General features: G+C 46.6%; 1 protein-coding gene across 3 annotated transcripts in view; it reads left to right on the top strand.

The window, feature by feature from the left end:
- BCL9 (BCL9 transcription coactivator) overlaps nt 1-15,626 on the top strand; it is a 29,690-nt gene that overhangs the window by 11,216 nt on the left and 2,848 nt on the right. Inside the window, exons 2-8 of one of the 3 annotated variants that reach the window (XM_041480277.1) lie at nt 3,759-3,841; nt 6,835-7,141; nt 8,711-9,024; nt 9,939-10,128; nt 10,597-10,696; nt 11,106-13,335; nt 14,977-15,237. In XM_041480277.1, the coding sequence (XP_041336211.1) occupies nt 7,089-7,141; nt 8,711-9,024; nt 9,939-10,128; nt 10,597-10,696; nt 11,106-13,335; nt 14,977-15,237 (3,148 nt within the window). In that variant the 5' untranslated portion in view covers nt 3,759-3,841; nt 6,835-7,088. Of the gene's footprint in view, nt 1-3,506; nt 3,842-6,834; nt 7,142-8,707; nt 9,025-9,938; nt 10,129-10,596; nt 10,697-11,105; nt 13,336-14,976; nt 15,238-15,626 lie in introns of those variants that run through there. The other 2 variants (XM_041480274.1, XM_041480275.1) reach the window with 2 other exon arrangements.

The following is a 15,626-nucleotide window of genomic DNA, read 5'->3' as shown; positions in this document are numbered from 1 at the left end:
TACACACCTCACATGCAGAAGAAGGTATTTTCTCTGTGGAGGTTGCAGTGCTTCCTGGTGGAGATTGTCTAGTCCCCACATTTCATGTCACCTAAACTTAATTTGCTACAAGTTCTTGATTATTCTGTTTATTGAGAGTGATTTCTGATCTAAAACTGTGAGCATAGGGATAATGCTGTGCAGACTTTGGAATAGCAGTGATTTCTCTGATGTGGTAAGATGGAATTCTCTGGGGCACTGTGAGATCTTGTGTATCATTTTTTATTGTTATGACATGAACATAGGAAAGTCCAGGGTAAATTAAGACCATCTAGAAACTGATGACTGGCTGTGAGTTGCTATCTAATCACCTTAGATGAACAAGTTATCTCTACCTACCCTTAGGTATCCAAGTTACCTATCTGAAGGGACCTGAGGTGTTTTCTGCCCTTGTTTTAGGAAAAGGGCAGAGGGACCTGGCAGAAGATGGGCACAAATATATTTCAATAAGCATAAGTCTATCCATGCCTTTGCCACCAGTCAGCACTGCCTCCTTTGTGCCAGTACCAGTGAGCACGTGGACACCTGGTGGGATGAAACAGGAAAGTTGTCTCCTGAATATTTTTTATATCTTCACAATTGCTGGAAGGGAAAAGAGTTGGATAGGCTTATGCTGGTTGAAATTGCTGTCCTGGGTCTGGTACAGAGCTGGTGTGCAGAAGGTAAGGTTGCATTTTTGACAGACCTGTTTGAATGATGATGAGTTCAATCCTAGTAGTGTGACAGGCATGTGCTTTATCCATTCCTGGAAAACGTTGAGGAGGACAGCTTTGTTAGGGAGCCCTGTCTAAAAATTAGGGCTGCTTCAAGGGACTGAAGTGTCTTGTGTTCTTCTATCCTCAAGTGTCATAGGGAGATGTATGGGGTGTAGAATATTCATGTCATTTAATCTATTTGCTTTTACATGATCTTAAGGAAGTCAGACAGCTCAATAAAAGCTTTGAATAACACTTCCTGTGTCCTCCTTGTTTGCCAGTCGCTCTCCTTATCAATGAGGTGTGTAATCAAGCACTTTATTAAACAGCAGCTTATTAAAAAGTAATGTGCAGCTCAGCTGCAAGTGTGTAAAATAAGCAAATGCTCAACAAAACTGGTACATGCAGCACGTGATGAAAACCAGTGGTAGCTCTTGGGTGTAGTGGAGTCACCTTTTGCCAGTGCAGCTGTTCTCCCTCTCATGTGGTTGAATGAGGGTCGGAGAAATTGGAGGTGCCCTTCCCAGTAAAAATGTGCTGAAGGAGCGCGTTGGCTGATTCATTGCCTTGCCCCACCTCTCAGGTCACACAGGGAATCCACTGCTGGATGCACTCGCAGAAGTTTGCTTCCTGGTGGCTGTCAGGATCAGCGGTTGCTCAGATATCTCCTGCTGCTGCTATTCTTGGTTCCTTCTAAAGCTTCTGTTCTTCCCTGAGCAATCCCTTATTCCACTCTCTCCTTCCTTACCCACTCCACTGTAACAGATACAATTCAGGGTGCAAGCTCAGCTTGCATTCAGAGTTATCATTTGTTTTCTGCAGCAGCAGGTCTCCAGCCTTTTTTCTTTTTCCATGCTGATTTTGAGCTCTCACCACCCTCAGTCCAGCAGACACTGACAGTCTCAGAAAGGCCGTGGGGAAAATAGCATTGTGCTCTTTCTTGTATGCAGAGAAAGGTTTCTTGCCTTTAATGCTTCATGTCACAGTCAGGCCACAAGTCTGATACTTTTATCTACTTGGTATGCCTTTATTTCATCTCTCCACATTCTCCTCCTCAAAGAGGGAGAAAAGACTGAAGTGAATCAGTGATAACTGCAGCTGTTCCTGCTGGAATAGCCATAATGCTGTATACCTCCAAGTACTTGACCACTTGTCACTATCAAGCTTCTTCAGCTTAAGGCCATTCAATAGGAACTAGCTAGTTTGGGGTTTTTTTTAAACCTTCTCTTTGCAGTACAGTAATATGGTGGCTGGTTTGTAGAATTACAGGGGTGGTCAAAATATTTAACTGAAAGGTAGACTAAGATGTGCATTTACATCTTATTAGTTACTCTGTGATAGCTGGTTTGTGTGCATGCTCTCAGCCTTTTGCCCTGAAATTCACTGTGAAGCAAACTGCCTTGTGCTGACAGGGCTAAGACTGCACAGGTGAGCAGCAGAGATGGGAGACTAGGGAATGGAATTACAGTGCAGTAACTGGGTAGCCTAAAAGATGGATGGTGCCCCTCTTGCAATCCTGAGCTATGGTCTGCAAGGCTGTCCTTCCTTGCCAAGCTGGGATTGAATTTTTCGAGGAATAGAGCTTTGAGCAATGTTTGTGGTAGATTCTCTCCATCCTGATGTGTGCTGGTATTCACACACTTTCCTCTTCAAGGGAAAAGGTGATTTCTGTCACTGCTTTGGTAGAGGTGTGTCAGTATTGGCACTGGCATGGCTTAGCCTGTATTGTTGTGTTGGGTGGGGTGGGGGAAAGGAGAGAGGAGATATAACTGGGTAATTGGATTCAGGGATGATTGTGCTGCTGTGGTGAGTTTTACTGGATGAAGCAGCTTGTTGCGATAGGTGTTTGTTTCAGCTTCTGTCTGCAGGTGTGACTTGGCTAGATAAGGATGGTCTATCACTTGATGATTTCATTGTTTGATTTGGCTGGACTGGGTGGAGAATGTAGCTGCATTGTTTGGGACTAGCTTTGTAGTTTGGTTTTGTGAAGTGGATTACATGGCAGCACATTGCTACATTATTAAGGTGAAGCTGCAGTAGATAATAGTTGGAGAATGTTGGAGGGAAGAGAATATGCACAGGCTTTCACAATGCATGACTAGTTGAGCCTCCAGCTCCTGTGTTTCTGTCAGGAGATCTGGTCAGCAGAATGCATTGGGATTACACAGAAAAATTTTGGTAGTGATTTCAGTTTGCAGTTGTACTTTAACTGCAAGGCTGTCCATGCTGTGTAAATAGCTGAGAGTGCTCTGAGATACCACACTGGCCCTGACAGTGTGAGTGTTGTCTGGATTCATACTGTCTTGCAGCCTCTACAGTTTTCACAGCAGGTGAGGGAAAAGCTGGCAGGTCACTGCTGGTTTTTTTACTAACCTCAAATTTAGCAGTAAGCTGCTCTTCAGAGCCTGCATTTCCTTGGATTGCTGAACTTTCAGGCACTTAAACTTGCTTTGGATTCCCTTCCTCCTGTAGGGTATGCAGTGATGTGAAGTAGGAGCTGCCAGAGCAGTAGATAGTGCTTCCTCCCTCTAAAACCTGCCTGGTTTTCCCCTAGATGTGATTGCCTGCCTTTACCTGATATTTGATGTTTCTGTTTATACATTGTCTGGCTGTGGAGGAGGTTGCATATATGAAGCACAAGGGTTTGGCAGGAGTTGCTGGGCACATTGTGAGGGGAAGGTGAGCTTTTGAAGAGAGATGGGTGCAGAGAAGGAAAGGTGACATGTCCAAACTATTTGCCAGCTTCTCTAAGCACAGATGAACTAATGGGAATCCAGCTGGCTAAACTTGGGAGTGCTAAAGTAGGTATGCCCTATTTCCCCTTCATGGGCAGCATGGATCTTCAGAGTCTTCCAGTCTGATGGTGGCTTCTTGGGTGCTGATAAATAGTTCAAGGCTGAGCAGAGACTTCTCCTTGGTGGTTCAGAGCAGCTTTTGATTTCTCTGCTTCTCTGAATGCATGGAAAGGGTGCACAGCTTGGCTGTGAGTTCTTGTTGGTGAAACTTTTTCTCTCCTTTTTCCAGGTGACTGTTTTTTGTGAGACAAGTGGTTTGCAACTCATGGCCTCCACGATGAGTACTGCAGTGTCGTGACACCAGGGGTCTTGGTAAGCTACTTGCTGGAAAAACAAGGATCTATAATATCTCCACAAATGCAGATCCATATGTTTTGTCTCTGCAGTTAAAATTTGAATTAATTTAAAGCCATCCAAATTGTAGGCTGCAAGCAAGTGGGGTGGGGCTACATTTTCATCTGTTCTCACCTCCTCTTCTGAGCTTGTAATGATAGTGATGGGGTTACATGATCAACCAGGTCAGGGGGAAAATCCAGCTGTATAGAAATGTCTGGTGTTCCCCTTGTGTTAGTTCCCATTCAGATCTTTCCCTGATGTGGTGAGAATGAGTAGCCAGCTGAACTATCCCATTTCTTTGTAACTTTTGCCTGCCATACCTTAAAGCCATCCTGAAAATACAGCCTTGGATGTAGCTTTCCAAAATGTCTTGAAAAGTGGTTTGACCATTCACTGTCACTGACCCTACCTCTAATTTTAAAGCAATGATATGGGCTTTGCTGTGGCAGGCAGATTCCAGCTGCAAAAATACATTTCTCTAGAGCTTTTCCATTATTGAACCCTAGATTCCCAGGCATGTATGTGTTAGAAGTGCATTGAGAAAAATCATGAGACATTCCATTTCACATTATAAAAGATAGTACATTCCCTGTGTGCAGAAATAAGAAGCTGAGGAAGTTGAGTTGCTGTTGTTCCTCCAATGAATATATTGATGTATCCTTTATAGCTCTCTCTGGTAAGAATAAATTTAAACTGAGATTGGAAAACACAGTTCCCTTGCACAGCACATCGCTTTTAATATATGGAAGATGTGTATATAGAATAATAAAAAGGTAAGGTTAAAAAGTTGGAGGGTTCTCCTCCCACCCCTGGGTGAAGTACTTGAAAGTTTGGTGATGTCAGGAATACCATGTAGCCAGTGTGATTTTGATTCTTCTCCTCATGTTTTCTCATTGCACTGTGCAAGACTGGGACCAATGAGACAATTCTCATCTTGTAATAAAGGGTAACATAATGTATAAATATCCAAACGGAAAAGCTGAGGATTAAGCAACCAGGATACTTAAGTTTATCATGCAGGCATCTATGTCCTGCTGTAAGCATCAAGCTCTGCTCACTTTTATGCTGTTACTCCTGTTCTCTATTTTTTTTTTTTTTTGACCTGGAATTCACTGTATTTTCAGTCACACCTTCACCTTAAGTGAAGAAGTGCAGAAGTTTCACAGAGTTCCACTGTCTTTTACAGATGTGTCAATCTCTTGGAAAGCAGAGTTGGGTGCTGTTGATAATGTTACAGTTTTATTTAGCAAAACAGACATAGGAGCCAAATTTGCATGCAAAGATGATACAATTTAGATATGTGTGAAGAGATTCTCTTTCCTCTTTAATGTATCTGAATAGAACCAGCTGTAATTGCAACATGATAGTAGGAACAATAGGGATAGGGTAACTCCAACATTGTTCCCAAAATCAGTGGGATAACCAGCTAATAGCCCCAAAGAGGCATGTGAGTCCTCTGGAGAGTGTGGCTCAGACTGGAGTTCATCTGATTATGCCTGATAAGAGGCCTTTAAAATGATATATTTGCTGCAGAGACATTCCCTACATTAATAGGTTTGTGCAGCAGTGGATGTGAGAATGGGCAGTAGGATTACTTCTCTGGCTCATTTAGGAGATGTGTGGTAGAGAGGAGAATTTTTGTAGGTGATGCAGAACTTCACACAACTGCTGCAGTGTGGATCATGTTAAAGCAGAGTAGCACAAAGTCACTAAGATGTGTAACAGCACAACCTCACAACTGTACAAATTTGGGGAACTGAAAAACCATGGTGCTCAATACTACAAGTTGCTGATAACTCTACTTGGCCAGAGGTGATCATAGAGTGCCCATGTCTTTTAATCCTCTGGTGTCATCAGCACATAAGCCAATTTTTTGTTTTGAAATGTAGTTTGAACAGTAGTTTCTTCATAAAATTCAAGACATTCCCATCCTAATAAGATTTATTTTGTTTCATTTGGTGTATATATAGGAAGAAACTACTTTGGTGTTGAGAAGGAATATCGGGAATATTTACATTTGAATAATATTTAACTAGTGATGCTTAATACATTAACAATAAATCTTGGTTAGATTCTAAATTAAGTGGATTTGCATCTGAGTAGGTGAGATGAACAGGAGAGATTTTGTTGAAACATAAACAAGACAGAAATTTGTTCCAAAATAATTTAGCCCAAAGCACGTAAACAGTAATGTTCAATAGTTTCCACCTACAGAAACAGCTTTATGTGCCTTACTGCCTGCGTCATGCGTATTGTTTCTTAGAAAGAAGCTGAAAAAGCAGCTGCTTTTTTTGTGCCTTTTTTTTTTTTAAAGCCTGAATAATGTGTAGTGTGTTGCTGAGCAAATTTAGCTGGGTACTACTCCAGTGCTTTTTTTACCTTTTTAATAGATATGGTGAGTGACTAGCCCCTCATGTTTTCAGAGTAATCACACAGAGCAGTAACTTACAGGTGGTCAGGAAGGCATTTTATTTTATTTTTCTCCCTTTGTGTAACCCTTAGCACACATCATTGAACATGTGTCTATAGGTATATTGGACCAAAGAGACAAAAGATTTAAGCAGAGTTTATGTTCTTAAGAAATATCAGATTACGGCCATTCACAGGGGAATTTTGGATAGCTAAGTCATGTTGGGGATTTGTACTTTTGGCTTCCTACTGACTTGCTGTGAGGTGTCTTTAAACTGAGCACGGATGCAGAATCGAAGTGCTCAGATACAAGGTGCTTCCCTGTTTTGTTGATTCCAGAATGATTTGCTTTGGACAAAGGGAAGATGGCCTCACTGCCTGTAAACTGAATGACCAGCCAGCGCTGCCTCTGGTCTGAAATACACATCTGTCTGAAAGCTCTTCTTCTCTGTCTTCTTGGGAATGGGGGAAGAATTGCCACGCATTGCTTCCCAAGCAGATGTGTCTGGTGTGAAGTTCCTCATTGGTTTTCTGTTCTCTCCTTGTGGGGTGGTTTGCAGTGTGCCCTGGAGATGCGAGACTTCCCCTGGGCGGCAGGAGGCACGCATCTAGAGAATGCTGGAGCTGCAGGAGGGAAGTGCCCAGTGCAAAAGCAGCGAGGAGCAAAGAGAAAAAAGGCAATCAGGCAGCCAGCACTGAGAGAAGCGGGTGGCAGAAAGTGCTTCGACGCTGCCTCTGGCGGCACGCTCCCCAGAGGAACTTGACGAGAGCCCATCTGCGTGTGTGTGAGACTGTGAGCTCAGGATTTCTGTCAATGCATTCCAGTAACCCCAAAGTGAGGAACTCCCCGTCAGGCAACACACAGAGGTAAGGAAGAGCCTGCAGTCAGCTGCTGTGGGTTGGTGCACCATGCCGTCCCTGCTCTGCTACTGGATTAGCCTAAGGACTGTGGCAGTGTGGCTTCCTGGTCCCTCTGTGCACACATCAGCCTGCTGAGTACCTGAGCAGTGGCTGCACAGTGCTGGTAGTCTCCATGTTTGCAAAGCTTAGGATGAGCTGGAAGCTGTAAACCCATGGGGCATGGATTCTCTGTTCTTGTGCTCTCCTCGCTTCCAGCAGGTGCCTGGATAGGCTGTAGCAGAGTAAATATGCTGTTTCTATCTTGGGTTTTTTTCCCTTCCTCCTCTTCTAATTATTTATTTCCTGAGAGGTAGTTGGGCATCAGAAGGTCTGTCTGTACTTTCACACAGAATGCTTTCTCCATATTATTGGCTTGAACAGCCTGGAGAACTGATCAGCTGAGCACTGAAATCCTCTGTGTCATCACCTGCCAGTGCAGCAGGGCAGCATTTCTTCTCCACTAATTTGGAAAGAGAAAAATAAGAAAGCAAAGCAGTGTCCAGGGACTTAGGATGGTTCTGACTGACAGCATTCTTGAGTTTGAGTATTTACTCCTGGAGGTCATCTGGAGCTTAACAGTATTTCAGAGGGAATGCTTCTGAGTCTGATGTCTGTCCAAAGGAAGGCACAGCTTGTGTGAGTCCCACAGTGAGGATGCTAGCAAGCACTGCCTGTTGGAAGTGATAGTGATGATGGTAAAAGACAATGCAGAAGATCCAATAGCAATGGAGTAAGTGGAGGGTGAAGAGGGAAGGGGTGCCTAATACCTGTAGAACCCAGAGGAGTGAAGTATTTTTTGGATGCAATTTGCTGGATGGAAGAGGAATGAAGGACTCTGAGTCTCCTTTGGCAAATTGAGGAGGATTCATCTGCCCCATTTTGCAGGAGTGTGCCTGGAGATGGTATCCTTCTCTTTCCTTATTCAGAGGCAGGTTGTAGCTGGTTTAATTGTTTTCACGGTCAGAGGTTTGTGTTTCTCTGGCAGCTCGCCCCAATGGATGACGAATGCTGCAGTAATGCTGGGTTTTCCTTGTGCTCCCTGTAGAACTGGATAGGGAGGTGCAAGGGAGGGGTTGGAGGGGGGGTCTGCTGATCAGAGCTGCAGTGTAATTGGGGTCCAGGAGAATGGTGAGGAGAACTTTATTGTGCCTTGTTTGTTTACTCTGAGCTGGTCTTGGTGTGAGGCGCTTCTGTGTGCACATAGAAACCGTTGTCTTTATTGACAGAAGCGCCAGAGGTGGGTCCTCATGTGACAGCAGTTTCTGGGATCTGGCAGGTCTGTGGTTTGCCCTGGTGCCTTCTTGAGCAATGAGATCCCATCTTGGATAATAACCCTTTCAGGGCATGTTCAAAAAAGCACCTGCATGACTCTAAGCTTGCAGGCATTTTTTATTTGTCAGCAATTGTCTTAGCTTGTAAAGGTGACAGTGGTTGTTTCTGCTTCACTCTAATCTGTTCCTACAGGGCTGAATGAATCAATGGTGTGATTTGTCACTTTTTCCTTTTCTTTCTTTTTTTTTTCTCTCTCCCCAGTAGCCCCAAATCAAAGCAGGAGGTGATGGTCCGTCCCCCTACAGTGATGTCCCCGTCTGGCAACCCTCAGCTGGAATCCAAATTTTCCAACCAAGGCAAACAAGGGGGCTCCACCAGCCAATCCCAGCCCTCTCCCTGTGACCCCAAAAGTGGAGGTCACACCCCCAAAGTGCTCCCAGGCCCGGGTGGGAGTATGGGGCTGAAGAATGGGGCTGGAAATGGTGCCAAGGGGAAGGGGAAGAGAGAGAGGAGCATTTCAGCAGACTCCTTTGAACAGAGGGAAGCTGGGACTCCTAATGATGACCCAGAAATCAAAGGTATGTTTGCTAGGGTTCATGTGCAAGCGCAGACAATCTGTCTGAATCCTCTGTGAGATGGAGAATTGCTCTGCAAGTATTAGTGAAACATTTATTTGTCTGGAGTTCTGTATAAGTTCCAGCCAATGAAGTCTAAAGGTCTTGAAAGCAGGCGAAGAGGAGAGGCTGTCATAGCTGGCATTGGTAAATGTCTTGTTCACGCTCGGTTAGAGCCCAGACCTGACTCTGGTGGGAAAGTTCCTTTGTACTCTTAAACTCCCCCAGAGGATTTAAAAGTACAAATGCAACCTGTTGGTCTCCTTCTGGCCTTTGGCCTTTCAGGAACTGTTCTGTTGCAACTGGAGTTTTAACAATATGCAGGTCTGTTTTGTCAACACAGATACATAACCCGTAGCACCCTGACTGGTAACACAAGCCAGAGAGTTGGGATTTCTGTGTTCTGTCCTGGCTCCAACATTGCTTCTGTGAGGCAATGCAAAACGAGACCACATGTTCAGTTGTCCATCTTTGTTGTCCATTTGCTAGGTCACCTAGCTAAGGTGGCTGAGCAAAAGAAAAAGTAAAGTTTTGCAGGAGTGTTTTCATGAGGCAGACATATCTATTTTTGTTCCTACATAAAAGTGTAGTTTTCCTGCTTTTTTATGTGGTCATTAGAGAATTCAAAGAGATCATTTGTGGGAACTGCCACTTTCCTTGGAAAGGGACACAAGAGGAGCTTTCTCCCACTGTTGCTTGAAGGACACCAAGGCTTTAGAGGAAAGATGTGTGGTGTAATAGAAGAATTGCCTTCAGTGGTGCTTGAGGAAGAAGCAGGAAGTTTCAGAGGAGAAAAAGCTCTGATCAGTTTCCAGAACTGATTTCCAAAGAGATCCCAAGATAGTGATTCCATTCTTTCCCCCTTTGTCCCTTTCCAGACTGCAATTCTGCTGATCATGTGAAGTCCCAGGAGTCTCAGCACACACCACACTCCATGACTCCTTCAAATGCTTCAGCCCCAAGGTCTTCCACACCTTCCCATGGTCTGACTGCCACTTTGGAGCCAGCAAGTGGGCAGAAGACTCCATCCAAAGTGGTTTACGTCTTTTCTACTGAGATGGCCAACAAGTAAGTAGGTAGCTGCTTGAATGTCTTCTGGGAGCAGGAATTATGTTTGTGCTCATCTTTTAAGAGATTATCAAGGGCACTTTCTGCATCAAGTAGCAAAAAGTCATTGCTTGTTTTGGGGATGCTGAAGAGGTTGGAGTGGACCATATCCCTTCCTTCTTTGCTCTGAGAAGTAATTGTTTAATTCTCTGAGGTATGGGTATATATATTTTTTTTGTAAATGCTGGTGGATATTGTTTTGCAATCCATGGAATGAATAGCAGCCAGGATGGCTTAAACTGAGACATGACCCCTGAATGCTGATGAGTTTGTAGACATAAGCATTTTTCTTCTGCTACTTATCTAGAGTGAAATGTGTGGCTAAATCTTTCTCCATTTTGCCAGCTGAAAGATAGAAAGGAGGCCAGTTAAGAAAAATTGATTCTTAGCTTCAACTGCATATGTGCATCTGCTTGTCTGTCTTTGCAGGGCTGCAGAAGCTGTGCTGAAGGGACAGGTGGAAACCATTGTGTCCTTTCATATCCAGAACATCTCAAACAGCAAGGCGGAACGAAACACTGTACCCTTGGTAGGGAATACCTGCATGGGGGTGAGAAGGGGAAATTGTAAATGTGCCTGTGTGTGGTTCAAAGAGATGGATGATTATTTACACTCTGCAATAAGTTTTAGTAAGACAGACAGCTGTCGTTCGGACCATCTGCAAATAAATGTCTTGGGTTGTCCAAAGAAGGTCTTGCAATATTTGGGTAGTGTATTTTCAACATGACCTCATGTAGAGCTAGCACAGACAAAAGGGGTCCCTGCAGTAATGCCTTGAGCAAAGTAGGTTTCTGCATTGCCAAGAGGCTGCTGTGTAATTGCTGCATGAAGGCAAATTTTGGACTGGTGGGATTGAGATTGGGTGTATTGTTTGCACTGCTGCTTATGTGACATGGCTGTAAGAAGAGCAAGTGACTGAGTGTGGCTTTCTCTTGCAGAATCCTCAGATCACTGCACTTCGGACTGAACCCAAGCCCCTGCCACAGGCCCAGCCCCCCGCTGCCCAGGACCAGAACCCTCCCCAGAACGCCAAAATGCAGCCGACTCCACCCGTGTCAGCGCCAGTATCCAAACCCGCTGGCCCCCCATGTCCCATAGATCAGGACAGTCCCAGCGTGGAAAGCAAAGTGATGTCTGTGGGCAGCCCTGCCAACTCTACCCCGTTGCAGACAGAAGGATTTGGGCAGAGTTCAACGCCCAATAATCGAGCAGTTAGCCCAGTTTCCCAAGGTAGCAATAGCTCTGCTGCGGACCCCAAAGGTCCTCCCCAGCAGGGGTCTGGTGGGGACCCATCCAGTTTGGGTGAGAATCCCGATGGACTGTCACAGGAGCAGCTGGAGCACCGAGAGCGCTCGTTGCAGACCCTGAGAGATATCCAGCGCATGCTCTTCCCTGATGAGAAGGAGTTTGCGGGAGGGCAAAGTGGAGGGCCACCCCCAAATGCTGGGGTGCTGGATGGTCCCCAAAAGAAACCCGAAGGGCCGATACAGGCTACGATGGCTCAATCCCAAAGTTTAGGCAAAGGGTCGGGGTCTCGGACAGATGGAGGGGCTCCGTTTGGCCCTCAAGGACACAGGGACATGCCTTTTTCCCCAGATGAAATGGGGCCACCACCAATGAACTCCCAGTCAGGAGCCATAGGCCCAGACCACCTGGACCATATGACTCCTGAGCAGGTGGCTTGGCTCAAGCTGCAGCAGGAGTTTTATGAGGAGAAGAGAAGGAAGCAAGAGCAGGTGGTTGTGCAGCAGTGTTCCCTGCAGGACATGATGGTCCACCAGCACGGGCCTCGTGGGGTGGTCCGAGGTCCTCCCCCTCCCTACCAGATGACCCCTGGTGAGGGCTGGGGACCTGGGGGTCCAGAGCCCTTCCCTGAAGGCATGAACATGTCACACTCTCTGCCCCCCAGGGGCATGGCCCCTCATCCCAACGTGCCCGGGAGCCAGATGCGCCTGCCTGGTTTTGCAGGAATGATGAACCCTGACATGGAAGGCCCCAATGTCCCGAATCCAGCCTCACGGCCTGGGCTTTCAGGAGTTAGTTGGCCAGATGATGTGCCAAAAATCCCAGATGGGCGAAACTTCCCTCCTGGTCAGGGTGTCTTCAGTGGCCCTGGCCGAGGGGAGCGGTTCCCCAATCCGCAGGGCCTGCCTGAAGAGCTCTATCAGCAGCAGCTGGCTGAGAAACAGATGGGCCTCCCTCCTGGTCTGAACATGGAAGGCATCAGGCCCGGCATGGAGATCAACAGAATGATGCCCTCCCAGAGACACATGGAGCCTGGGAACAACCCCATCTTCCCTCGCATGCCGGTAGAAGGACCGATGAGCCCATCTAGGGGGGACTTCCCAAAAGGATTGCCCCCACAAATGGCTTCTAGCAGGGAGCTGGAGTTTGGGATGGGCCCTGGCAGCATGAAGGGGGACATGGGCATGAATGTCAGCATGGGCTCCAACCCACCCCTGGTCCCTCAGAAGCTAAGGGAGGCAGGAGTCGGGCCGGAAGAGATGATGAAGCTGCGCCCTGGTGTCTCAGAGATGCTCTCCTCTCAGCAGAAAATGGTGCCGCTGCCGTTTGGGGAGCACCCACAGCAGGAGTATGGCATGGGTCCCAGGCCTTTCCTTCCCATGTCTCAGGGCCCAGGAGTCGGTCTCCGGAATCTCAGAGAACAGATCGGGCCTGACCAAAGGACTAACAACCGGCTCAGCCACATGCCGCCACTACCTCTCAATCCCACCAGTAACCCGAATAGCCTCAACACTGCTCCCCCTGCACAGCGCAGCCTCGGCCGCAAGCCCTTGGATATCTCTGCAGCTGGTCAGGTGCATTCGCCAGGAATCAACCCCCTGAAGTCCCCCACGATGCGCCAGGTGCAGTCTCCCATGATGGGGTCTCCCTCGGGGAACCTGAAGTCCCCTCAGACGCCCTCCCAGCTGGCAGGAATGCTCGCGGGCCCCACTGCCGCAGCCGCTGCTGCCTCCATTAAATCCCCCCCTGTCTTGGGGTCTGCTGCTGCTTCTCCTGTCCACCTCAAGTCTCCGTCTCTCCCCGCACCTTCTCCTGGATGGACTTCATCTCCAAAGCCTCCTTTGCAGAGCCCTGGGATTCCCCCGAACCACAAGGCGTCTCTAACCATGTCTTCTCCAGCCATGCTGGGGAATGTGGAGTCGGGTGAGTGCTGCCTCCGCTAGCCAAATTCGGTGCTTTGGTTCATGCTGGGTCATCCAAGATGTGCAGCAAAGAGGGGGAGGAGGGCTCCTGCAGCAGGGCAAGAGCTGGATGGCGCTTTCCTTATTTGAGGGGGCCTGTGCAAGTGGCAGGTGAGGGCTTCTCCTCCTCCTGTTGTATTTGTGGATTTGCACCCTGCCTCCCATGTGTGGAGCTGAGGGCTGGTCACTCTGAGGTTGTAAAAGCAAAAGGATGGGCTTGAGAGGTGTGAAAAGATATGGAGGATTTATGGGAGAAATCTCTCCTTGGAAGGGTCTTGTGCTGTTCTTCCATAGCTCATAGTCATTGTAGCTCAATGGAGAAGATCCTGTTGATGTTATTAAAGCACTTTGGTATAAAAGGTTCCAAAAAGACATGCTGAGCAGTTAACCAGCTGTGTATCTAGGCATGGGTCAGGAATGGTTGGTCCTTTCCAGGTTTACATTGCAGACAGGAAGTTGTGGTTCAGTTGTTCAGGCTTCAGGCATTTTGGAGCAATCTAACCACCACTGTACATAACATTTGGTTGCGTGCTGGACCATGCTGTGCCTGGGACCTCGGAGTTCCAGTGCTGGCACATCTCTGCCCTCACCTTCTCAAAGCTCACTCGCCCTTCAGTCCAGGCTTCCACAGCCCTGGGCGGCCTTCCCACCCGGGAAATTCTCCTGGCTGGGAAAGTGGAGCCCTTTGCCCACGTTGCCCTCTAGTGCTGCCGCGGGTAACAGCGGGGACCAGGACCGGGATGTGCCTGTGGGGTTGGCGGCTCGGGAGGGCACCCAAGTGCTTCAGTCTGTGCCTTAATGAATGCTTTGACGCGCAGCTCTTCCAAACCATCGATCTTTCGGCAGTGCAGTTTTGTTATATTCCCTGTTCTCATTTCCTCTTTTGGTTGGGAGGGGCTGAGGAACGTGCAGTGAATTTTCAGTGAGAGTACAGCTTCAGTTTAGCATCTGCACATTGGTCTGGGTGGCATAAAATTCATCAGTGAAGAACAAAGGAGATTGGAAGTGTAGTTAAGTTGCTTCTAATTTTGTGAGAGCAAAGGATGACATTAAGCTAATAGGTGCAGAGAATGCTTCTTTCACTGGAATAAGCAGCTAATATCTCTATATGAAATAAGAAATGCAACATAAACAGGGAGTTTTACTTGTAGCTCCTGATGTAGCTTGTCAGAAATGTGCTCGCACGTCTCAGCATAATATCTGCTACAGCTTTCCTTGTGCTGCCTGTGTCTTTTTTGATTTTAGATTTTGATATTTATGGCTAGCTCTGGTACCTAAGTCTGTCTTCAGTGTATGGAAATTAAATAGTAAGATTTTCAGACTAAACTGGTAATTCTTCATGTGGATTTGTGGAGGCTCAGGATAGTTCTAGTTAGATGTGTTATACAGTAGGATAACAGATATTAATCAACTTGACCAATAGGCTTATTTTTCTGGTTACCTTTCACAGTCATTGACTGCATTAGTCATGTGAAGTCTTGCAATAGGAAAGATTTCTAGTTTTTGAGATTTCTAGGGGAAAACAGTTTGATTTAGGGAAAACACTAAGAAGGAAAAAAATTTAAATTCATTCTCTCTTTTTCCTTTCTTTTTTTTCCCTAAGCTGGTCCACCTCCTTCCACAGTCAGCCAGTCTGCTCCTGCGACTCTCCCTGGAAATCTTCCCTCTAGCAGTCCTTACACAATGCCTCCGGAGCCAACCCTCTCCCAGAATCCCCTCTCCATTATGATGTCCAGGATGTCCAAATTTGCCATGCCCAGCTCTACACCGCTCTATCATGATGCCATCAAAACTGTGGCCAGCTCGGATGACGACTCCCCTCCAGCACGCTCCCCAAACCTGCCACCTATGAACAGCGTACCAGGTAAGAAAATCAAAGGAACATAAGCACAAGGTGTCGGGGTGATTCTATGGAAACCTCATCAAATGAAGACAGTGAGACGGGAAAAACTTGAGGAATATGTAGCCATGGGTTGGTTTTGAGGAAGCAGCTCTGAAATGTAGAGGTGGAAATTCTCCTTGCAACTGTTTTTTTCTGTTCAGAAAGTGTGCATTCTTCAGAATGTGTCTAACATGGAAAACACTTGTGTATGGGAGAGATTGCCCCTCAGGCAGACTGGGATTATTTGTGTGAATGAAGGCTGCTCATGGGATTAAGGGTCAGATCTACAATGTGTTATCCTGAGGAAACTTGTCTCCTGTCTTAAGGCAGTGCAATAGAAGCTTCACTGTTTTTGGGGGGTTTGTTTGGGT

Source organism: Pyrgilauda ruficollis, unplaced genomic scaffold (genome assembly GCF_017590135.1).
Source record: "Pyrgilauda ruficollis isolate IOZ18807 unplaced genomic scaffold, ASM1759013v1 scaffold50, whole genome shotgun sequence".
NCBI classification, from domain to species: Eukaryota; Metazoa; Chordata; class Aves; order Passeriformes; family Passeridae; genus Pyrgilauda; species Pyrgilauda ruficollis.
This window is presented reverse-complemented; position numbering and strand designations above follow the sequence as displayed.